This window comes from Silurus aristotelis (genome assembly GCF_946808225.1).
Source record: "Silurus aristotelis genome assembly, chromosome: 4".
NCBI classification, from domain to species: Eukaryota; Metazoa; Chordata; class Actinopteri; order Siluriformes; family Siluridae; genus Silurus; species Silurus aristotelis.
The window spans coordinates 2,145,696-2,170,985 of record NC_139577.1 but is presented as its reverse complement, the minus strand read 5'-3'; the positions used below and the strand labels follow the sequence as shown (position 1 = coordinate 2,170,985).

General features: G+C 37.5%; 3 protein-coding genes across 7 annotated transcripts in view; 1 reads left to right on the top strand and 2 right to left on the bottom strand.

Moving 5' to 3' along the window:
* Positions 1-5,599, bottom strand: part of rps6ka2 (ribosomal protein S6 kinase, polypeptide 2) — a 29,570-nt gene extending 23,971 nt beyond the window's left edge. The window contains exon 1 of the mRNA XM_083540374.1: positions 5,133-5,599. Coding sequence (XP_083396500.1) covers positions 5,133-5,231 — 99 coding nt within the window. The 5' untranslated portion in view covers positions 5,232-5,599. The remainder of the gene's footprint in view (positions 1-5,132) is intronic.
* Positions 5,600-10,689: 5,090 nt separating this feature from the next.
* rnaset2 (ribonuclease T2) lies at positions 10,690-15,219 on the bottom strand. 4 transcript variants are annotated; one of them, XM_083540633.1, is made up of 11 exons: positions 14,962-15,219; positions 14,790-14,858; positions 13,786-13,872; positions 13,618-13,672; positions 13,283-13,332; positions 13,137-13,194; positions 12,924-12,988; positions 12,734-12,847; positions 12,463-12,508; positions 12,099-12,173; positions 10,690-12,007 (listed from the first exon to the last, which is right to left on the bottom strand). In XM_083540633.1, exons 3-11 carry the CDS (start codon positions 13,851-13,853, stop codon positions 11,801-11,803), a joined length of 738 nt encoding a protein of 245 aa, XP_083396759.1. In that variant the 5' UTR covers positions 13,854-13,872; positions 14,790-14,858; positions 14,962-15,219; the 3' UTR covers positions 10,690-11,800. The 4 variants fall into 4 exon arrangements, with proteins under 4 accessions (XP_083396759.1, XP_083396758.1, XP_083396760.1 ...); XM_083540632.1 differs by lacking the exon at positions 14,790-14,858 and having other exon boundaries at positions 13,786-13,878; XM_083540634.1 differs by lacking the exon at positions 14,790-14,858.
* Positions 15,220-17,741: 2,522 nt separating this feature from the next.
* myom2b (myomesin 2b) overlaps positions 17,742-25,290 on the top strand; it is a 31,082-nt gene continuing 23,533 nt past the window's right edge. For both annotated transcript variants that reach the window (XM_083539188.1, XM_083539187.1), the window contains exons 1-9: positions 17,742-17,872; positions 19,092-19,198; positions 19,615-19,672; positions 19,965-20,119; positions 20,781-20,867; positions 22,284-22,372; positions 23,116-23,166; positions 23,814-23,978; positions 24,370-24,531. In XM_083539188.1, the coding sequence (XP_083395314.1) occupies positions 19,113-19,198; positions 19,615-19,672; positions 19,965-20,119; positions 20,781-20,867; positions 22,284-22,372; positions 23,116-23,166; positions 23,814-23,978; positions 24,370-24,531 (853 nt within the window). In that variant the 5' untranslated portion in view covers positions 17,742-17,872; positions 19,092-19,112. The remainder of the gene's footprint in view (positions 17,873-19,091; positions 19,199-19,614; positions 19,673-19,964; positions 20,120-20,780; positions 20,868-22,283; positions 22,373-23,115; positions 23,167-23,813; positions 23,979-24,369; positions 24,532-25,290) is intronic.

Here is a 25,290-nt window from a genome sequence, read left to right as displayed (position 1 = left end):
AATCAATCCATCTCTTAATACTGCACCGCCCACATACAGCATCTCTAGCAGACGCATCGATATCAACCTCATAAAAAGACCCAGGGGTTTCAATGCATTTTTGTGCATGTTTTCCGAGCATTAAGGTTTTCCTGGGGATTTGAAATGAAGGCAAATTCTGTGTTTTTGTGCAAATATTACAGGAAAGAAAACGCAAAACGGTTTTGAACTGTTTTGGCTGACCTTAGCTCAATGTCCAGCTTTTTTTTTTAATGAAAAGTCCGACTTATAAATGGCTTTATAAGTTTATCTGTAACCAAGTCAATTCCTGCTCCTCTGTCAGCCATTGTAAAATAAAAAAAATAATAAAAAAACGTCTATTAAATCCACATGAACATATTTAAGCTTGTGCAGTTTGCTACAGATGTGGTTTGCGAGCTCTGACCATCCAATTTCAGAGTGGCCAATTCACAGTCTGACTGGTTAAAGCAACAATCACACAAAACACACACATCCTGTTGGAGTACAAATTCATCTGTCCTGAAGATTTGATCATATCAAGAATGCTTTGTCTGTTTCTATTTCCGAATCAACATATTTCACATAAATCAATTAATTGTTAGCCTTAGATTATGTAACACCTTATAAAAGCCATTGTAATGATTTAATTATGCCACATCAGTATATGTTTCCATTATGTGTGTTGTTATTTTAACACGATTTATGATCATCAGTCTTCATTCATTTATACATTCATACATGTTCAGTGCTTTTTCCTGGTTGGGGTCATGGTCACACCAGATGAAGAATTCTCTCTCTCCAACCATAGATCCCAGCTCTCCCTGAACGCAGTCCAGATGTTCCCAAGCCGACTGTGAGATAATGTGGCGTTTCACATTTGGAGTGAATACTGGAATGGCTCATTTCAATCGCAGGTTTGCAAAATAGTATGCAATCCTTTTTTCTTGTTCGTTTAGTACCAACGTTCTTTACCTCTTGACTGTACCAACATTCAAGAGGTGAAGCAGAATGCTTTTTGTATATATATACATATCTTTGTATATATATATATATCTTTCATGAATGCTACAAAACTTAGAACAGGAAATAGCACACCACTATAGTGCGGTAAAAGCTTTTTCACCTGATCTGGACCACAGCATTGTTTGGTGAAACTGAGCCCCTGACCCCTATCATGAACATGAGCAGGGATCAGTTCTCTGTAGGGTTCCTGAGGTTAAAAAAAACCCTGCTCATTTTACAAAACAGGCTTTCAGGGCAAACGACAGGTGTGACAATTAACCCAGTGTATTTGGTCTGCCCCGGGGTCACCATCCAGTCACTGTGACTCTACCTCCAGGCTCTTCCAGACTGTCATCTTATGCAAAGAAAAAAAAAAACATAAGGTGTAAAACTATGTTGTTTGGATACAGCCTGGCAGCTGAAAACCCAACACTCTGGTCGAGAAACTTGTGCTTAAACATTGATGTGTCCTGGGTTGCACCATCTGTTGTTCTTAAAAAGCACAAGTTCAGCTCCTCGTCTCTTTTCATTACGCTTTGGATTTTTGTCGGCACAAATCAAACAAAAATCCGCCCACTTCTCATATACGTTTTTCTTTGACTGTCTTAGACCTACACCATTAGACATTCATTTTGTTCCATACCTGGGACAAAGACACTGTAGCACAACAAGGGGACAAAGCTCAAATGCTGTAGTGCAATTCTGACGTGACCAACTGGCTTCCAGCATCACACACTGTAGGATTTAAGCCAAATTAATAAGCAGAAGTGACCATCAGTCTCATTCCATTTATATTTCAATTAAACTGAACAGTCGAGGTTTCCAAATGTGAAGATTCGAATCAAACTTATTTTTTTCAATTTCCATAACCGCTTTCTAGATACATTTCCTTCAAAATCGCATCTGTTCACTTTGCACACGATACAGGCACCTCTTGAATTCAATATTGGTTTGAATATTAGATATATCATTAGGTTAAAGCAGTGTTTTTACTGTCATCTGATTATTAATTCACAATGTAATTCCCCCAACCTTATACATGCTTCACACCACTTCATGCAACTTCTGCAAAATCAAACATGATCGAATCCTGCAAATAAATTGTCATTTTTAATTGCTAAAACATTGTGCTTTATGTAAATAAAATGGCTGTTATTGAAGCTCTGTGATGAATAAAACTGAGCTATGAGGAAGGAAGAGTTACCATTGATAAAATAAATTACTAGGAGGCAGCAGAAACATTGAGAAATGCATCCATGCAAGACGTTCGTTTACTTTTGCTGTAGGAAAGTAAGTGCATAAATATTCCTAACTGAGTATATTATTAAATGTGCTCACATTGTGGTGTTTTTAGGCACTGGGATCTGAAGCTATTTCACAAAATCAATCTATCTATCTATCTATCTATCTATCTATCTATCTATCTATCTATCTATCTATCTATCTATCTATCTATCTATCTATCTATCTATCTATCTATCTATCTATCTATCTAGCTAGCTATCTAGCTAGCTATCTAGCTAGCTAAAAACAAAGCTGTCATACATGCAAACAGAATTGTAGTTAATAACATAATGCTCTTATTCAAACCGTCAATAATGAGCAAATTGATTCTTTCCTTTTTTTTTTCAATTATACACAAAACCCCTCTTTCAAAATCCTACATTGTTCTCTACTCCGTAAATATCATTAGATCTTCACATATTAACCTGATTACATCATATCCGTTCTGCCTCTGTATGGAAAGAAGCAATACAGATGAGGGACAGTGCTGCATCTGAAGGACAGACTTGATCCAATTTTCCTCACAGCAAAACACATTATTCAAGTGCTCTGCATTTAATATCTGGGAGACTGATCGCTCAATCAGACAGTAAGTGTAATGTTTATATATGGGCTTTTTCGAAACTTTTAAACATTGTGAATCATCATGCATTTTCCAGTTGTGTTATTTTTGACAAAGGGGTCATTCTGAATAGGAAAGAAAGCAAGAATAATTCAAATTATAATCCAAGTACACATTTTGTGTTTGGTTTAATCTTTAGAAGGTTGTGAGTTTCAATTCTAGCACTTCCACCACCACTGTCGTGTCCTTAAGCAAGGCCCTTAACCTCATCTCCTGTTGCACCAGATAAAAGCATCATGCAAATGAACACGTAAAATAAAGGAGCTTACACGCTTCTACAAAAACAAGTAAGAAAGAAAGCATTTAGTTAAAGGGAAAACGTGCAACACCGGGACGTTTTTTATTTCAGTCCACAGTTTAGACAAATGAGTTCATCCCACTCCAAATATTTTTTGTTCCACACTAGATATTTTAGTTTTCTTATTTTGCTGCGTAATATAAATGTCACATTTTACGTCTCACCAAAGAAATATATTAATTACCGGTACACAGACTCTTAAATGACTTAACTTCTAATACTACCAGGCAGCCTTGTCAAGGCTGATCATGTCGTAAAGCGTTTTTGCATGTTTGGGTTGGTGGGGGTGGAGGGGAGCTGGGATGGAGAAAAGCAGCTGAAAGCAGATCAAAGGAATTTCGCTTAAAAGAAAATTTGCATGGAATTCAATGGGACTGAAGCCCAGTGCAAAAATTGTGTATATCTATATATATGGTGGTGATGTAGGTGAACATGCCTGGGTTGTAGTCAGCATTTCAATTCATCGCAAAGCTGTTCAGTAGCGTTAGAGCCATGAGGGAGGGAACACTTTACCAGTGACATGCTTTCTCATCTGGTTGGCACCTTGTTTTCCATCAGGACAACGACCACAAATACACCTCTGGGTTATGTTTGTTATCTAAAAAGCTATCAGATGACCTGGCCTACACAATCACAAGGTCTAAATCTAGTCTTGATGGTTTGGGATGAGTTGAAAGGAGATTGAAGGAAAAGCTGCCAACAAGAACTCAAAGCAAGATTTTTGGAAACCCGTTCCAGGTGACTATCTCTGTGAGGTTGACTGAGAGAATGCAAGAGTGTGCAAAGCTGTCAGCAAAGCATAAGGAGGCTACTTTAAAGAATTATAAATATAAAACATATTCTGGGTTGTTTAATATATTTTTGTTTACTACATAATTCGGGTTCACGTTCTGTCAGTTTGGATGTCTCAAGAATTCATGTACATTGTAGAACATAATACAAATAAAGGAAAAATCACTGAAGGAGAAGGTGTGTCCCAATGGTACCACTAGTACCAATAGTACAATTTAAAAGTTTTCCTTCTGTATTTTTCTTTTGTTATTATTTTATTTTATTTATTTAAATTAAATGTAAATATTTATTAGTTGTATTTTATTTATTAAATAGCTTCATTATAATTATTAGTGGGTTCTTGTAACTATTTACACACCTACACTGGATTGGTTTTACAATAAACCGGAATAATACAAGTAGGATAAAAAAGAATATAAACTTAGGTCTAATTTATTTGAGTGGACAGAAAACCTTAAGACGTAACATTCAGTGATGATGAGGATGAGCTAAAATATTATTTCGATTAGAATATTCAAATGATCTTTCTATAGTTACAAAACTGTTCTCATGGTGCCTGCAGAGTTTTTGATGCAGGCTACAATATGTTTATATCCATCTCTCTTATCCGGTTTACTGTATTCTCATCTTTCGCTTTGCGTCCACTTGTCGAACAGGTTATGTTTATAACCTTTGGTGAGAAAGCATGAAGAAGATGCTCGACGATGCCTTGACTTGTGGTAGATGGGTGTCACGATCAATTCTGTAACTATAATATTAATAATATACATGATACAGCTGTGTTTTATATAGAAGCATCTCCATGCATGCATCTTTCTTGATTTATTTTTGCATGCTGTCATAGTCACTTTGTATTCTGTTGTAGTAGTAATCATAGCTGAGGAGGTTGGAGTTTGCTGTGTGCCAGTGTGGATAGAGGTGATGACCACTTTTGGCTCATTTTCAGGTTAAAGCACACGCAATGCGCTTGGGCAAGGCAGAGTCCACCCTGCCGACATCTGCGCCAGGACAACCTCCACATAGCAACAGAGCAAGAGAGAAGCCAGTGATTACAGCAAACTCATAAAGAGAGAAAGAGAGGGGGGGGGGATTGTGATGGAGAGAGAGAGAGATAAATAGAGAAGACAAGCTCACCTCGAGTTTGCACAAACTGGAGCTTTTAGAGCGCGACTTCTTGCGCAGGTAAATCGAGAACCACCTCCGGACTGTGAATTTGCGCATGTTCGCATCCATATCAGGTTGCTTGCAAGGTGCAATTGAAGCCTTTATCCTGCGCTCTAAATCCGGATCACACACCGTGAGGATTTGCGCTGCCTTCTTCCTCCTTCCTTCTTCCCGACCTGCTTTCTGTCTAATCCATATCACAGAGGACAGTGAGAGAAAAACACTGAACCGTATCCGTGCGTCGGTTTTACTGCATGGCGATGTGACCCGGCTCCGTGCCTTTCAGCATCCTTTTCCTCTCCTGCGTGGCGTCAGCGCGACCTGTTCAGCTCTACCTTCAGCTCCCTTCTTACAGCCAATCCCGGCGCGCTGCCTCCTGGCGGTCCCGGGCCGCTTAACTACTGTGCAAGGCGGCATTAGTTCGACCGACAAAACCCGCCTCCGCGGAGCGTTTACGCGCAGCCAACGGTGCGTAATTGGCTTACTATTCCCTTTAGATGAACTACTGACCAATCAGAGCGCAGGACGCACTGGAAAGCTGGGCTGGAGGAACCTGCATCTCACCTTGCGATGGAAACAGCTGCTAGGGGATGAGGAGAGCTACGGGTGGTGCATGAGAGATGGAGGGAAAATGTATATTTGTATTTACTAATATCTGTGGTATTTGTTTTCCTCCTACCTGAGATTTGAACGTTAAGGTCAAGGTGGTGGAGTCAGATCTACTTGAGCTCCTCCTACCTGGAAGTTGATCCTAAAGGCCAGGAGGGTGGAGTCAGATTGATTTGCCTTTCTCCGAGACTTGAACCTAAAAGCCAAGAATGTGGAGTTGGATCTGTATAAACTTTATTGATGAATTGATGTTACTAATATTTGTATTATGAAATGAACTGCATGGATTTTTCTAAAGTTTAGATGGTGGAGCCAGATCTGATCCAGATATTCCCACCTTGGTGGACTTGAACCAAAAGTCAAGGGGTGGAGTCAGATCTATTTGACCTGAGCAGACTCAAACCACTCAAACCACAATGTCTTAACATGTAAGAATCTAAGTACAATGTATGCACAAACAATACTGTAAAACAACATGGAAACTAACCGAGGCAATATTTTATGTAATGGAATAATGGTATAAACAAACAAACAAAAAAAAGATCAGAACACACAGCTACAAGACAATAAACTCTGTGCTGATAATAAACTATTGGCTATTTATCTGTAATGCATGGAAAAAATGGAAGAGGCAACTTTTGTTTGCTGTGTCTGGTATTTGGAGGAAACATGAAAACGCATTGTGAACTTAAAGACAAAAATTTTTTTTTAAGTGTGTCTACATATAATGTGATGATTTGACACAAATCATTTGTATTATATCATCAAAAAGACCTTATAGAATGCATCAATCAGAACAAATTTTTTTTTAATGTTGTGATATGTACACATATATACAAACATCAGCACCAGTTATCACCGAAAGTGACATAGGGATCACTTCTGTTTTTATCCACTTACCCCACAATAAACAATTATACTGATTATTGATGCCTCGGGCTTAGAGACTGGACTCATCTGTCTATTGATCTGATTCATCAATCAGATGTGTACTCAGTACGCATGACAAAATATAGCCTTCTAAAAATAACAACGAGAACAGAGAACACCGTGGCATTAAATAATGGTGTAATCTTTGGGATTATCCAGTGACCCCGATCATACAACCAGTGACATCGAGTGCATCTGATTTAATGCAACATTGGGACCATTGGGAGAAATAACCTTCCAGTAATTACATACTTTTTGTGCGAGTTGCTTTATCAAATAATGATGACCTGATTGAACGATTTTGAACACGATTAGAAAACATAGTATGATGAAAATCAAGAAATTAAAATATATATATCCACATATGCTTTTTAATGGTTTGCAGTGACATTGCCAAAAAGCATTCAGGGCAATTATGATCAAATCTCTTCAATGGAATCTGTAATATTAATGTAAAAATCTTTTACAATAAAGAAGATTATATTGGGATGAAGCGTCAAACCTGTGCAGCGTCCACAGAGTCAAACTACACCAGCTATAAGAGAAATATAGTCTTCTTCTTCTTCTTCTTTCGGCTGCTCCCATTAGGGGGCGCCACAGCGGATCATCTGTCTCCATACCACCCTGTCCTCTACATCTGCCTCTTTTACACCAACTACCTGCATGTCTTCCCTCACCACATCCATGAACCTCCTCCTTGGCCTTCCCTTTTTTCCTCCTACCTGGTGGCTCCATCCTCAGCATTCTTCCACCAATATAATTCATGTCCCTCCTCTGCACATGTCCAAACCATCTCAATCTCACCTCGCTCACCTTGTCACCAAAACATCCTACATGCGCTGTCCCTCTAATAAACTATTTTCTGATCTTATCCATCCTCGTCACTCCCAACGAAAACCTCAACATCTTCAGCTCTGCTACCTTTAGCTCCACCTCCTGTCTTTTACTCAATGCCACTGTCTCTAATCTATAAGAGGAATATAGTATTGCCTGGTATAATGGATTCACGGGCCAGGAGTGGTCCGGAGGCCTGGAGTTCGACGTGTCTATTCTAGAACAATCTCTGAATCTGCCTTTTAATAAATGCCCCCCAACCATACATTTGCTTATAATTTCTTCAATAAGACTGTTTGTTTGTGTCCCATAATAACGTTAGGAAGTATGAGGTGGCAGATGTTTGAGAACTTTATTCCCACAGACTAATCACTGAAAGCTCAAATAAATTTTAAGGTTAAATCAAAGGTAATTGTCGTCACCATTATCAACTGGTCAATTTTTTATAAATTTTTTGATTGTTGGTAGACGCACTTAAATCCTTGGTGCTGGATTACCTTCCTGTCCCATTCGGGTGAGCTGAGATTACTGATTAACTATCGCGGGAAGGTTTTGTATACTCTCTAGTAATTTGCATGGATTGACCTTGATTGTAGAAACTACACATCTAGAGCTACTACTTTTATCCAGGTCTAACACTCTCTAATAAAAAGAAAAACACATGAAAAGCATGTAATAAAACCTTAAGTGTTGCATTACAGTTTACCCCAATAATGACAACACTTAAACTCCAGGTGTTTTGCATGAATGTTTTACTGCTTACATAGAAACTTTTACTATTAAGAATTATTTCATGCTATTTATGAACTATACTTTGACACAGTTGTATTAGTTGTAGACATTTCAGACAACTTCTAGCTCTGAAGAACTTCTGAATGAAGTAGAAGATAGAAAAATACCATGTTGTTGGCATTTAAAACGAAGGAAACTGCTTACTTCTGTTTTTCTAAGAGTCATGACATTTGTCAAAGAGCTTTAAGGAGAATGAAACACACCACACAGCCATGTGACAGTGTACAAAATGTGACTGAAATGAAACACTGATTCTGATGACAAAGTGTGACCAGCAGGTGTAAGGTCATGACTGGTGCGCGCTTCGCTTTTAACAGCAAAGAGTGCAGATAAACTGATGATGAAGTGCCGTGTGAAGCTCGACAACTTCTTCCGACGTGTCAATGGGAGTTATTATTAGAGAGATATTCAACATTTATGTTTATGTGTATGGATGACTGTTGAAATAATAACTACTGATAGCTGTACAATGCATTTTTTGTTTTCTTTAAAGCACTGAAAAAACTAAATATGAGTGATGAATTGAGGTGGGAATACTCCTCTGTCTCTACTGTCTCAGACATTGCTGCTGCTGAGTAAGCTTTTAACACGTATGTAGATGCATTTACTTGTCACCTGTACAAACAGCACAGTGAAAGTCTTCACATATACCAGCAATGTTAGGAAGCTGAGGCCAGAGCATTGTGTCAGCTATGATACAGTGCCCCAGGAATACAGAGTGCTAAGAGCCTTGCTCCAGTGCCCAATAGTTTCAGCTTGGCGATACTATCATTTGCAGGACTCACACACATTGGAGCTGCCCTTCCTAACTGCGATGGAGTTGGATAGGATTCTTTCAATGATGCAGCTGTAAAAGCTCTTTTAAATCCCAGGGGACAGATGAACTTTTAACCGTTTAAAAGATGCTGTTGTGCCTTTCTAACCAGAGTTCTGGAGTCAGGGAAGGTCTTTAATGATTTGGACTTTTAGGAACTTAAAAGCTGGAGACCTGCAATACTTTAAAATATATACAATCTATTGATGTAGACAGGGGAGTGTCTCCTGCTGTTAGATTTTCCACAACGTTGCCAAGCTTTGGATCTTCTCTCTGTAGGCCGGTGACATGCTATTGTAAGTCGAATCCATGTTTAATACTTGCGTTCTATATTGTGTTCATGCAAATTATGGAGCTCCTGAGCACCTTCCAGGGTCTCTTCATGGTCGTTATCTCCCTCACTGAGATCATTTCGCAGCCTGAAGGTGGTAGACAGGAATACAGCCGAGCACGACCCTCTTCAGTCATGGATCACATGCTGGTTTTAAGAATTGGATGGTAAAATTTTGGATAAAGGAAATGAAAGTAAAGAGTGTTAAAATGAGTTTTGTGAGATTATTACACCCTGTGACTAACAGTGGACTAAATCACTTCTATAATTATAAAAAAGTGTGATAACTGCCACAATGACTTGAAGTGTCAGTATGGTAAGAGCTTGTGAACGGAGCTTCTGCGCTATTTCATGCAAAATGTATTTATGAAACTATTTTCTGTGCAGGTTTTTGAAGGCCATTTGGTCACTTTCTTCTTCCACAGTAACACTTATCAAGATTCCGCCATGTGATCAATGATCATATTTGTGCACTGATAATAATTACATTACATTTGCTTATACATTAGGGGTGATAAGATTCAGGGATTATGATGTAATGCATCGATTTAAAAGTGTTCGTCATGTACAAGTTGGCATTTTTAAACATATTTGCATCGGTAAACAAATATTTATTTAGATATAATTATTAGTATACATGCTATTCTTTTATGATTTAGAAAATGAGCAATAATTTGTGAATTACATTTGATATGTAGTTTGATTTCACCTCACTAAACAGTTTAGCGAGTACGTTCTCTCAGCACCGCTGCTGCTACGTGAATATAACGTATCACGACACCTACGGAGATCGAGGCGTGTCCTGAGAGTCACATAGAATACAGATTAACATGGCAGAGGTAGAGCTGTAACTTTCTGGAGACACAACAGGAAAAGAAGGTCAGGTCTGTCTGACTGTCTGTCTTAACTAAAGAAATGTGATACTAGTGAACTATCAGTAACATATTGAATTGCATAGAATCAGATTTTTCCATTGTATCATTGTATTGCATCACATTAAATTATTAGCTGCTTCCTGTTGGCTTAATATTCAACTTCTTGTCCTTTCAAAGATGCTTTTCTTCTCAACATGGTCATTAACCAGTCGTGTTTACAGCAGCCTTATTTCATAGCCTGGCCTAACACATTTTAAACAAAGGTACAGTTTTGCAAAATGATTATTAATAATAATAATAATAATAATAATAATAATAATAATAATAATAATCCACCAAAAATGAACAAAGTCATCTTTTTATTCTCAGTCAAATATATGTGACCAAAATGTGAACAGACATATATATGTATATTAAAAAACATATTTTAAACCATAATTTTTAATAAAAAAAAAATCTGAAAAAAATTACATAAATTACAGCATCTGATATACTGCATGATCAAAAGTTTATGGACACCTGACCATTCCACATATGGGAAAAATTAATCCCATATGTGCTTAACAGGGTTGAGGTCAGAGCTTTATAGCAGGAGATCTTCCACTACAAACCATTGAAATCATATCTTATTGCCATGCTGGAAGTTTTGAGTCTCTTAGTTAATTGAAGTTAGGGGTCACAATACTTTAGCATTTTGTAATTTCAGGCTACTTGTACCTCAGATTCAGGTTTTTCCATATAGTGTGAGCTTGAATACCAAATAAGTACATCGTAAGAACGTGATCATTATTTGTCATCATCAATTTTCCGCCCGTTTGAGTTATTCGCAATGCAAGTGGCGACCTCCAGTGGTCAAAATGTGAATGTACATAATTATTTTCCTGGTGCAGATTTGCCCAAATTAGGGCTTGTGTTGATGACCGTTTGATTTGGTTTATTATACCATATATAAGAAGAGAAAAAAAAAAGGGGAAGAAATGCCATTTGAAAAACTTTAGAAAAAAAAAAAAAGAACTAGCTTCCTGTTTCTCATTGTTGGTCAATAAATAGCTGAATCAGACTTTGACCTCTTTTGTACAATAAATTGTGTTCTCATTGTACTATAAGATTCAGTAAACTAGATCTTTGGGGGAAAAACTTCATTAGCTAAGCAGATTACAGAGTCATGTTTTCTATTCATTTAATTATTAAATAGTATCAAATCATAAATGAGAGAAACCATTGAATACTTTCATTTGAATATTATCTTAAAATACAATGCTAATTATTTTTGGCTCAAGGTTGATTTTTGGCCCTACATAGGAAGACTTTGTAGGCACCTCTGGCATATACCTACGAGATCAGTGGGTTGTCCAAACGATTTCAGTTCAGACGTCCTGTTCTCTGGACAAGCATGGATTATTGGTTCATCATATCTGATTGCTCCAAGTTTTAAACCCCTTCAAGAAACAGCTTATGGAAAGCGCAGTGTCTGCAGTGGAGGGTAGTAAACTGGCACTGAGGCGTCACACACATGAAATCCTGATCTGGCATTGAAGGCGAATGGCAGAATATCGTTGTCGCTCTTCTGAAGCTCCTCCGCGCTGTTTTCGCAGTCGACAAGCTGAAACTGCTTGTCAAAACAGATCTCGATCTGGCCCAAGATCTGGAACTCGCTCATCTAAAAGAAATCGGACCGTACAGCCGTATAAGGATCAATCCAGTATATATAGTTAATCTGATTTACGAATGTGTGTCGTTGCGATTTCTACCTTATCGTGCGAAACACACTGAATTTTTGGATCCACACCGTAAGAACCGCTGATGCTTCCTTCCACGTCGGTTAGCTAAGAGAAAGATCAGCAGTGATATCGCATGACGCCTTATAAAACAGCTGAGTGTTTAAAAAAAACCCACGATCGTCTGACCAACAAGAACTGAGTCAGTTTCCTTACACTTTTTTTTCAGGTCAAAACATAAAATGCTGATTGTGCAAAAACCAAATACCCGGATGAGAAACCAAATAAATACAGCAATCCTGCGTAAATCTCACTGTGAGCTCGACTATTAAACAATAAACTGAAATTTAGATTACTATGCAAACACCTTAGTAGTACATCAATCACTGCAACGTACCTTGTAGTAGTTTTCAGAGGGAACGATATTGTTCTTCTTCAAAACTCTAAAAACATAAATGAAAGAATTACGAAATCATATGAGCACCGAATGACTTTTCCCTCTGTTTACGTCTGGATCAGGGGTGGAAACGATGCAAACAGGAACCGCAGAGAGCCGACAGCGAAAACAGGATCCATCCGTAAAATGTTATAATATAATATAAATGTCTGCTTGCAGGAAAAAAAACCTGGTCATAAATCCCTGTATTCAAATACAAATCCTCACCCACCCATCGAGATCCAGCTTGTGGTAAAGTTCCAGGGTTTTTCCGAAATATTTGTGCTGAGAGTTCAACGTCTCCGCTTTAGCAGCGCATGTCCCGTGCTTTGTCCATTCATGCTTCCTAAATTCACACAGAATCTCCATTAGAGTTTATAAAGTTTTAAAACAGCAAATATCAAAAAAAGTTCAGATCCTACCAGAATTCTGTAGACGTAGGTTTCAGAAGGTTTGGCCAAAATTCTTTCATTTCTGGAAGCAGGTCCTGCAAAGCAAAGCAAGTTAAGGTAAATGGTGATCTGAGTCATGGCTCAGTTTCTAGATGTATTAATCGTGGCACAAATATCAGTGAAATAAAAGTGCAAAGGAAACCCTGTACCCAAACCCTGGCACACACCCGTACACATACATACCTCGATCAAACTCGCATTGAAATGCCAGGACATGTTACACTCAGCACCGCTGTTAGGCCTGGGCACAAACACATTTTATTACTCCATGCTGAAAAGTTCAGGGATTTAAAAAAAATAAAAATAAAAAAAATCAAGTAAGTACGTACCATAATCCATGCAGGGTCCAGTAACTAAAATTTGCAGTGCATTTTTCCATCTATGAACACAATGTTAGAGAAGTGTATAACCCAGTGCAGTTCATTTCAATCACAATAGAGGGCGCTAACTTGCTTTGCAGACTTTTTATATTACGAAAAAAAAATACAAATACACAAAGCAGGGCATGTCACAACAGGACACACAAGAACAGGATTATTCACATGACACAACCTGGTCAGACTTCAATTATTATTATTATCTCAGTGAAACTACAGAATTATAAATAATATAGAGAATGAATAAGTATCCATATATTATATATAAAAAGCGTTCAGTTTCTTACACTGCAAAACGTTTGTGGCCAGTGATGAGTCAGGATCAGTTTGGTCCATTCTTTCCTTCCATAAACAAAACACTAATCAGTACAGAGCCACTGACTTTCACATCATGTCGAGTAATAAAAAAAATGACACAAGTTAATAATTAATAAGGAAATATAATGTAGGCGTACTTAGAAACGATAAGGGTGGACGTCAGGAGGACATATCCGAGACACAGGATGAGGACATGTGACTTCATTCTTCATCAACTGGTTGGTCTGAGACTTAGACACAGGGACCTGGTGATTAATGTTAAACAAACAAACAATAGAATAAGAAATCTAATCTGTTCAAAATGTTTTTTTTTTCGGATTTTAGAAACATTTCATAGGGAGTGGATGTGGGTCTAAGAAACAGCCTTTACATGATCGGATGCACCAAATGGTCTCGGACCCATGAAAAAACAAAACAATGCAATTGATAAATATATAAATAAATAAGCAAACAAATAAATAAAACAAAAATGAAAGATGATTTTTTTTAGGGCAGTTGGAAGACATAATCAGAGTCTGGTGTAGAAGCAGTGTTGCTATCCGTTTCCTTTTTTCAATTTAACTCCAGTGTTGCTGAATTATCAAATTTAATCGGTCTTAACATCGATTTTTTCAGTATAACTGCACGACTTTTCACTTTGACAGCTTTCTGGTTAAAGATTCATATTAATGATATTCATAAAAAATTCTTCTGAAAATGAAATTAATATTTCAGGATCAGAAGAATGTTTGCAGGTTCACACATTAATACTAAAAGCTGAATGATTATGAAAATTGCTATACAATTTTTATTATATTGGTTGAAAACGTATTTCAGTAAAACTGCAGTCTAAAGCAGCAGAAAAAGCACAGACACAGAATGGAAGCTTTTTTTTAAATTATATTTATACATATCATTTAATACAGAGATGCTTCACTATGGAGTTTTAATGTAATCAAAAGAAAGGAGTCTCCAGTTCCAGAGTTGCTTTTTAACAGAAAGATAGTATCCTATCCAAAGATAGTAAAACATTGCATTTCTTTCATATTAAATTAAAGAGGATGGATGGAGGAATAAAAGGAAAGATTGGGTGCATTTAATTATGATATGATCATTTATAATATAACTGATAATAAAAAACAATTATAATTTGTAGGTATACAAATGATAAAGGTAGGTATAGGAAGGTGCTGGAAAAAGGACCCCCTGCTCACTCCTGTTTGTTGATTCACTGTAAATGATCATGGAGAGAAAAATAAACTGGAATATGCTTAGAATAATGAAGATAATAGTAAATGAAGATCTAAACGAAGACAGAAGAAAGACAAACCAACCTGATTCTCCCAGTAGAGCTGATTACACTGGTGTGTGTCCGGTGCTGTGTACAAGCACTTCCTCAACTCTGAGTCGGAGTTTAATAATGAATAAAGATTAAGCCTAAAGAACCGGAAAACCACAAAATAATACAAGCGGAAGAGGAAATAAACACCGAGTAAGCACTATTTAACTTCTCCAAACGCGCTCATGTGATCTTAAGATCACAGTGTCCAATTTTAGGATTGTTTACGTTGAGTGAGGTGTGCTACAGGTTGCCAGATGCATCAATAATACCCAGTTTTTAACTTACGAGTTGAATAAAACCGTGCTATAATCATGTCACATGATTTTTTTAAACACATGTCCTTAAAATACGTGTCGAAATTATATTTAAAATATGCATTTAATATGAGTAGGAATGTGATCTTTATAACAGCGTATGGTAATGCAGCACGAATTTTCTTAAAAATGGATGATTTATGTGCAAACTGGCAACATTTCTCTGTTTTTTCCGGTCACGTGATCTGAGCGACCGGTGCCGGAACTAAGGCTCGTCAATACCGCCGCCATATAAGCGGGGGTAAGAGTATTAAACAAATATATTATTTTACATTTTTTGTTGCTTATATATAAAAAGAAAACATGTATCACATGTAATGGTTCTCCCAGACATATTTTATATATAACTGTACTTTGTAACTCAAGTTCCCCCCTCTAGTGAAACGCGAGCCTCATTGGTGACGTCATGTTTCACCAGGGTATAAATAGGAGGTAACACAACACAAAAGCAGACGTTAATTACCGGAAGTTTGGTTAATTGTTGTGACTTTGTATGCTGTTCATCAAAATAACGGAATCTTCTTTTTGTCATTTAGTTTATTATGTTTCTCTGATCAATAATAAAATAAAATGTACATTTTTTATTAAGTAGATTCCAAACACGTCTACATACACAAACCTTGATTATAATTCCAATAATGAAAATATGACAATGCAGCTAAGGACACATGATAATAAACAAAATAAGTAGCTTTACCTCTCATATCTTCTAGTCTGTATCTTTAATTTTTTTTGTTTAATGACTCCTATAATTATTGTAACAATAATGTCAACATTTGCACAGAAAAACACTGATCTATTGCATTGCACATATTTATCACTTTATCACTTGCTGTAAATATGCCACATATTTATCTGCACTTTTGCACAATAGCTACATTTTGCACTTCTGGTAGATGACAAACTGCATTTCGCTGCTGTGTACCTGTACAATGCAATGACAATAAAGTTCTATCTATCTATCTATCTATCTATCTATCTATCTATCTATCTATCTATCTATCTATCTATCTATCTATCTATCTATCTATCTATCTATCTATCGTGTAGAGTATATGAGAGTCATGTAATAAACGAACAAACGACTCGGAGTCAAAGACTCATGAGATGAACCGCTCGGTTCTGTTTCCTGTACATTTTGCGATGGTTTGCTCATGCACGTCCAGTAGAAAATGAACAAATCACTCTTTGAGACTGAGCCATCACTGAAAAAATCACCCAAACATGGCAAATAAATATAAGGCAGAAAAAATCTATCTATGTTTTTAATGATATTTTCCCCTTGTAATCTTCATCTGTCCAGTGCGTGTCCATGATCAGCTCATGTTCATGTTTTTGACTGACCTAAATGTAACCCTGTGTGGTTTCCAGTCTGTGCATGCTGAGATGCTTTTCAGCTCATCATGGTTGTAAAGAGTTACTATATCAATCCTAGTAGCTGTATAGTTCATATCTTTCTGCGTATATCTTTTTGTCCGGGTCTCCTGGTTGAGTTTCTTCAGTAACCCATGTGTGAAGTTTGAGTTGCTTTTCTGTTGCTTATAATAAAATAAATTTCATGTTTAATATTTCAGGCTCAGACTCATGCTTATGCTTATATATATTTCTTATACTTTTATAAGCGGGCCATATTGAATATGGTGTAAAAATAATAAACTCCTTTTTTTTATACTATCTTTATCTATTTGATATAGATTAAAATTATCATTATTTAGTGCTTGTCACATTATAGTGACATTTTATATGCTGACAGGCATCTAAGATTATGAGTCTGATACCTAGGATATCATATTGGCATATGCTGAGATGCTTTTCTGCTCAGCATGGTTGTTAAAGATTATCTATACCCTTCCTGGCAGCTCGAACCAACCTGGCCAGAGAATGTGAAAAATCCCGGGAGATCAGCAGGTTCTGAAATACTCAACCCAACCTTTGGGCCACTAATATCAATGCCATGGCAAGTGTATACTATCATGGTTATGTGGGTGTTTCTGGGAGCGTTTGACTTTAGGGCTGTCATCCTCACTGTAAACTGTCATCTTGACTGTAAACTTAATCCGGTGTTAAAAATAGAGCTCTGCAGTATTACAGTCTTTACAAGGCTGTCTCGAAAGGCCTCGGAAACCAGTGGGAGAATGCACAGCAACCTTGTGTCAAGGAATTGATAAAAAATTAAGCAGGATGTAAAAAGAAGCAGTTAAAAGCATAAGAAATATCAAACGAGTTTTATAGCTTGCCGTATTCTTTAGTGCAAATCTTAAATCTATCAGAGCGAGCGTTACTGATCGCTAAGCAGCAACTTGCTGGAGTCAGACACAACCATCTTTTAACATCATGAAACACTTGTCTGAGCCATTACAATGCAGTGTGCTTTAAGACATAAGCCTGTCTCTGTAAGAAGTGATGGCGGGACAAGAGTTTAAATGCTATATATAATCTTGTTGCGTGTCCATAAATGGTGCACAGGGAGGTGGCGAGCTCCGTGAGGGGGTAAGAAGAGTTTTGTTTTCATCAGCCACGGACTCCCAGGCGAGTTGAGTCAGATGTGTGTGTGTATGTGTGTAAAGCACTGCTCTCTACTCCGCCTGGGTAAGTGTGTAACGTGTGCCCTTCGTTTTATTAGTCTACACCGAATGCCTTGAATTTACACTGGATTGCTGCACAAGGTTGTGTTCTGCATCTTGGCAATGATTTCTGTGCTTAGATGCCTAAATGAATGTTAATGGCAATGATGATCGTTGTGATAATGATGATTATTATCATGATGATGATGGAATATGATAGCTCGATTGGACCTATTAAGCTATTATGTATTTTTGGCGATGCTGCTGAGGGATTATGCCTTTTATTAGTTACACTTGGCATGCAAAAGTGAAATTAGTGCATGGAGTGCAGGAAGTTGGGTATCAATAGGAAACTGCAAAATTGTATATTTTCCATATCATTTTGTGTAGATCTCTTTGTGTATTATGGGCAGCCTTTGTTAACAATTTAGTTCCTGGAGTGGGTTAGTAGCCAAAGTGTGAAGGATCTGACATTTTGGGTGTGCCAAGTCAAGCAATGCTTTGCTGTTGCATATTTTGTAAGATATTCTGCAAAATAAAAGCATATTTAATATCTTATGCTTAGATGTTTTATAATTTCGCACTCAGGCTTGATAATTAATACAACTGGTACAACACCAGTGTATAATAGAATTTCACATCTATTGCAAATTTCCACACTTGTACATGTACTTAAGACCAAAATCTAACCGTAGTCATTTAGTGAGGGCCAAATTGTTTAATTAATTTACCCTCTGACAGGCATCTAAATCTCATTTGATCCTCATACCCAAGATGTCATCTGTACAAAATGGTGGAAGCTGTTCGGCAGATACGTGATACTGTGAAACATTAGCACGAATAATACCATGAGCAATTAAATAACCTCTGTTAATCATGTAAAATTCGAACGGATCACTGGATTTGTTGAACACATCAAACTTAATTATGTGTATTCCTCCGTCGTACCACGCAGCATTTGTGCCTGTGGGCTGACGCACTAATAACGGTGGCTGTAATAAAGCCTTTAATGAACATGACTACATTCCAACTACATCCCATAATTTAGTTCCTTCTGTTGTGGCCAAACATACAAACTCTTTTCTTTTTAGAGCATGCTGTAAGATCTCACCTACAATAAATCACATTAAACATCTTGGAATAGGCTTGCAATTAGCTCACGGTTGTATTTCAGTAGAATGGACCCAATTCGTTGTATTTGTGTAATAGTGTAAGGCTTTATTGCTTTTTTCACTTTTTCGCAGGCTCTTTTCCGGTACACGAACATGGCTGCAGCTGTTGCCAAACACAAGCATTTCACTCACGACTATCATATTAAGCAGTCGAGATACGCGGTTAAGGAATACTCCAGGTAAGATACTGTGCACAGTGGATTTGTGTATTTTCCACAAATTGATCATGAACCCTCTTTTCAGATGGATGTATGATTTTGGAGTCATTTTTTCTGTGAACAGGATTTAATAAAAAAAATCTTTTAGGAAATAATATTATGGTATTCAGGTTTTCCTTTTATGATTATTTTATCCAAGTGAACAACCGGTTCATGGCGAAAAAACAGCCCTGAGCTATTAGATACAGAGTTAATATTGCATTAATATAGCAGGTAGTAAATTATTCGAATCGGTGTGAAATAAGAGTCTTACTGATTATTTTTCTTTCCGTATTCATCACATGATGGATGCAAGCGTTTGCATTTTGATGTACACGTTGTGTAGGCGTCCGGTCGACTGTATCATATGTAATTGATGTAAATGGCTGTGTTTTCAGCTCTGCAGTCGAAGAAGTGAGATATGAATACCGAACAGAGAAGAACATCCGGAATGTGGTAAGGTTCCTTTACAACCTGACTGCACAGAAAATGTATTTAAAACTCTTAAAATCGTCTCTTATTTCCTGTCGTAGTAACCCGAATAATCATATGCTTTCAGCTGAGAGTTAAAGGGTTAAACTCTGGTGCTGAAATAAATACAGGCCTTATTTGGGTTTAAACATATACTTTGTGTTGCGTAATTACATGCTTAAAATTGTGTGTGTGTGTGTGTGTGTGTGTATATACTGTATACTGTATATCCCCACACTGAGCTCATCGCAAGGTCGTTCCTTTCTCTTTCTGACAGGTGCAGAAGAAGATTCCAGAGAAGTACATCCGTGAATCATCTATGATTAGAGGCCCCAGGTTCCTGGTGAGGCTCAGGTCACATACGGTGTTTGAAAACACTTCTGTGAAGCTGTGCTGCACCGTGGAAGGCTACCCGAGCCCACAAGTCAAATGGTTAGTCCCTGTTAAGGATACAAAAGGACACGATTCGTTATTGTGTGTCCCGGTGACCCACGCCATCTCGTTTTATTTAGAATCCTCAGCTATTAGCAAAAGAAATCATATTCCTGTAAATAATGCACACAACACCCCTTCACATGCCTGTCAATATTGAGTACCGCATTTCAGGTATGTGTGCACAGGTGGGAGTGAATCCATGGTAGTCACCTCGTTTGGTGCAAAAAATGTGCCACGATTCTTCTTGCGTTTGGGGGGTTTAGTTGATCACTTGCAATAATAATAATTTTAAAGGAACAAGTACTCCTTATAGTATACACTATATTTAAATAAGTCTTTTAACCTGGAAGGGATACAAGGATTTCTGGCAAGATGGTGCCATCATCTGTCAAGTCTCTGTCAGTGTGCAATTTATTCCTGAGTACTCAAAACACAAGACGTTCACCTGACATGGTGATTCAAACTCACTGTGCACATTAGGACCCTAGAATGACCAAATGTTTGAGAAAAAGCGTATCGGAATTAAATGCGGAAATTCAGTCCACACCTTCGAGTCAGCCTGACGGGAGCACGAGGCAGTGTGGGCTGAAATTTGCATGAAGGTGTCTAAAACCCCCTTATTAACAGGCATTAATCATCTTTTTTTTTTTTTTATCAGGTTCAAGGATGATGTCCTGATTGATAGTTCTTCTGGAAAATACTTTGTGGAGAGCAATGCTGGGATCCACTGCCTGAACATCATCAAGTAATTACAGCATTAGTATGGACGTAATCATAAATCATCCTGAAATTTGTCGTAATGTGTCTATTGATACCGTATAATAACCAGCATTTAATAGAATTCTGTAACTCATTATAATTCCTTAATTAGAGTCTCACAGATCAGGGGATAGCACAGGGATCATTTTTCATTGGTTCTTATCTGTAGATTTTACATTTGAGCATGACTCACGTTCCTCACACACTACACCCATTTCCTTTCTACAGTGGATCATAATCCTGTAATTAAATGTATGTTGATTATGATTAGCTTCAGCTCGAGATCAGATCCTTACCGAGTTCTTTAGCAGCAGAAGAAGCCGTCGACGTAGATATTTTGGACGAATATTTAGTGAATATGAGGCGTTTTGTTTGCACACTGGTTCTTACTTGTCCCCAAAAGGATGTGTGTGTGTCTGTGTTTGAGTGTGTGTGTGTGTGTCTGGGTGAGCTTTTATCCCAATTTAGTCCAAGCCCTAACATGTCTTGAGCACCCCTCAGCTGTTCATACCCAAGTGCTGAGCTCAGCGTCATGCGACCTTCCAGCGTCTTAAAGTGTCCAGGATCACGTTCTCCCTCTCTACAACGTTCTCACTATAATGTCCTCAGAGATCCTGACACGGATCCAAAATTTGATGTATTTATACACTTTTTTGAGGCTTTTTATTTCTGCAAATGGTCCACTTTAATTTGTGAAATCACAAACATTCAGGACAAGGTGGACGCAGCCTGACTCTTACACAGGTGGACATATGAGAAACATTTTGTAAAGACGATACCGGTGGTATGCTAATCCGAATGCTAATCCAAACATTTTTCAGCTTTTCAGCAAAACCAAGCGAAGCCCACATATTAGTGCAGCGAGGGAGATGAGAACGCTTTAAAATAGCAGCGTTTGAGGTGAAGGTCACGTTACAGCGACTCTTTCCTGGCACCTCAGTCCCTATTTCCATTCACACCTCTCTGCTGACCGCCGGCCGCGGCGTTCAGATAATTAGCTTATTTTGGTTTTTAGTCACAACTGATCGTATCTAGGAAACTTCAGGGACACAAGCAGTGTGTGAAAAATGTTATCTGTTCCCAATCTGGCTTAGTTTAACACACTCACTTCCATCACAGCACTAATTCAAAGCCGGCTTATGTATTTTACGCTAGAATTTCTGCGCTCTGTCCGGTTGTCAATTAGGAAATTAGCGCGCTGTATATCCGATCCAAGCAGACATTGTGCAACGCTGGCAGCTTTATCATTTGATTAACAAGTCGAACGAGATTGAAGTCGTTATTGATTCTGTATATTGATCCGAGTTTGGGGTGATTCCCGGGAGAAGATGGACAGAATTCAACTGTGTGTGTGTGTGTGTGTGTGTGTGTGTGTGTGTGTGTATGGGAATTGCTTGTGCAGGTGTGGGATTGATGACACTGCTCAGTATACGGCCGTTGCCGTTAATACTCACGGCCAGGCCTCCTCTCAGGCTGCAGTGATTGTCAAGAGTGAGTATTGCATTAAGCATTAATTATTTTCTTTTCTTTTCTATCTTTCTTTCTTTGCAGAACAACATACATTAGCATAAAACTGTCACATCAGCACTTCTGCTTTTACCTCACCACAAAAAGTTTGAGGGGTTTTGAGCTTCTAGGTAGTTTAGAAATCAGGGGTATGAAGAAGATGAAAAGTGAAGAAGTATGAAACTTAGGATTTGGTTGAGGGGGACCTCTGCTGGTGGGGATGTGTAGTGTCCTATCTGAAGCTGTTTGTGTTGTAGTTTTTCGAGATTTTTTTGTTTAACGCAAGTATTGATCAAATTTGAATGGCATTCGAAATACTTATTGATGAATCAGTGAATGTTCCTTAAACAGAATGATTCAGTAAAAAATCATTCCTCAAAAACCGGCAAGAAATTGCCAAAATATACCATATATTTATACACCAAAATACACCAAAAGAAATGCTTTTAGTATTTTTTTGGATGGTGCCCCCTAGTGGTCTGGAGTGGGAAACGTCGGCAGAGGGATGCAAATGAACTAATTCATTAATGAAAAAAAAATTCATTTAAAGTCATTAAAATAATGAAAACAAATAGTTCAGTGTAAATATAAAATTTCTTGGTAAGCAACTCAGACTAATGGACTCCACATATCCTCTTCATAAGGCGTTTATTTTTAATCATTTCTACTTATATAGTGTTACACACTTTTTTAGTAATTGGAAAAACTTTGCTGTGTTTCCTGTTTAGGGGCCAAAGATGAAGAGAAAGTCATCCCCTTTTCTTGGATGCCTTATGAATGTAAGTCTTACAAACATTTTATCACTTCCTTAATATACACCATAAGCATTTATTGTTTACGTGCATTTAATTCACTTTGTATATTTTCACCACAGCCCTTCAAATTTAGATTAATCCTTAACTACAGCACACACAGCTCTGAAAGAAGTTCTGGCTGTAGCATACATTTAAATATAAGGTTTATATTCGAGTTTTTTGTTAAAGGTCAGTAAGATTTCTCCCGTGCCACTTTTTGTGGACTGAGCATTTTTCTTTTGCAACAATGCTGACAGACTGCGTTTTTTTTTTTTGGTGTGTTATTAACTTTTAGAGGATGGAAGAAGAGTCCTAGAGACTGTTTATAGCTATAATAAAACTCATAACAGGACCTAACTTGCCTTAGGGATGTTCCCAAATATTTAAATGTAACTGGAACTACAACTTGTCATTTATTAATATGCAAACGTTTGACAAATTGCTGTGGTAAACGAGGAATATTGTTCTGGCTTGGTTTAATTTCCTATCACAGTATCCTGTGTTGTATTTCCTACATATGCTTTATTTGATTTGTTTTGAGCCTTAATATTGTGTGTATTGTATACGGAAATATTGCCAATATCTTTATTAATATCTTAAATAGAAAATTTTTTATTTTTGCATTTTTTCAGACTCAATTTTGCCAGAGATTAAATATACAAAGATCAACATCACTTTTCTGGAGACGTTCGATGTGGTATTCGGTAAAGAGGAGGAGTGTGTGACTCTCTCCTGTAAGATGACTATCAGCCCCAATCTTGCCAATCTGCAGCCCGAAGCCCGTTGGTACAGAGACGGTACAAAGCAGGCTACACACTTTTCCTACATTTAGAAATAGATCCTGAAATGCATTCTATTTACGTAGATGAGCGAATGATTATTACTATGATGTAAATGGTTTTATAACCTGTATTGTACATTCAGACACTTAAAACCTTGTATTTTATTCGTGTTTTTTTTTTTTTTTTTCGTGACACATCTGTGACAGACTTTTGGAATATCTTTCTATTCTCTGACTCACAGTATCACCTCCTCACCTGCTGTTCTCCAAATCATGATTCAGTTACACCTCAGATGCACATCTCAGGCATATTCTAAAGGAAGCCTTGTTTTTCATTTACACTGGGGGAATAAAACAGGAGAAAAAAACGAGATGCCATGCTGAGTTACGTCTTTTAAATCTTATAGAGCACCTTTTGAAGGAGTCGAAGTGGGTGAAAATGGAGTCTGGTGGAGGTGTCGCTAAGCTCACACTGACTCACCTCGCCAAGGATGATGAGGGCCTTTATACCCTGCGCATGGTGACCAAAGGAGGAGATGCAGTGCACAAGGCTTACGTCTATGTGGAAGGTAAACATCTCTGAGCTTAACCAAGGAGGACAACGAATTCCTTTGAACTAAGAGGAAACCAAACAAATTTAACCTGAAAGCTGAAAGTTCTTCGCTATGGTTCTCATACATAATACTTTGTAAAGGATTTAGTCGACATGAAATTCTTTGAAGCCAAGAGGGATTTTAAAACGAAGGAAAAAAAGGAACTAAGCATTTCTTCGTATCAGAGTAATCACTTTTTCTAGGAGGAAGCGTAATGAAATATTTCTGAGTATTGAAGTGATTCTGATGACGAACAGTAAACAGTAAAAACAAAAATACAGTCAATCCAGACTTTGCCTCTGGGTTTAAAACTCTGTATTTTTAATCTCAGAGGCTGTCGGATTGCTACATACTGTATTGGTCAAACTGTACTTTCGTTTGCTTTCTACCTTTTGTAGACATCATGCATTTTTAGAATAGTAATCTGTAACGTCCAGTTATGTTTTTAAAAATATTTTAATGGTTCCCAGGAAAACTATTACATAAAATGGTTTCACAGAAATTTCTACTCTTCTTGTGCATTTAAACATGGCATCTTAGCCATTAAGCAAATATATCCGGCTTATTATTTAGTGCTCCTATTTTTTTATCTTGCAAGAAAAAATATATACATATGTGATAAAATCCCTGGCTATTTTTACTTGCTTGAAATCAGCTCGCTTTATCGGCAGATCTGGAAAATATTTCTTGAAATGATTTGCCAATAGAATATGGAAAATGCTGCAGCACGGAACG

Coding starts and splice junctions, on each gene's coding strand:
- rnaset2 (XM_083540633.1), bottom strand. CDS start 13,853: ATGAAGTCACATGTCCTCATCCTGTGTCTCGGATATGTCCTCCTGACG. Junction 13,333..13,617: donor GGCCACAAACGTTTTGCAGT/GTAAGAAACTGA, acceptor TTGTGTTCATAG/ATGGAAAAATGCACTGCAAA. Junction 13,195..13,282: donor TGGACCCTGCATGGATTATG/GTACGTACTTAC, acceptor GTTTGTGCCCAG/GCCTAACAGCGGTGCTGAGT.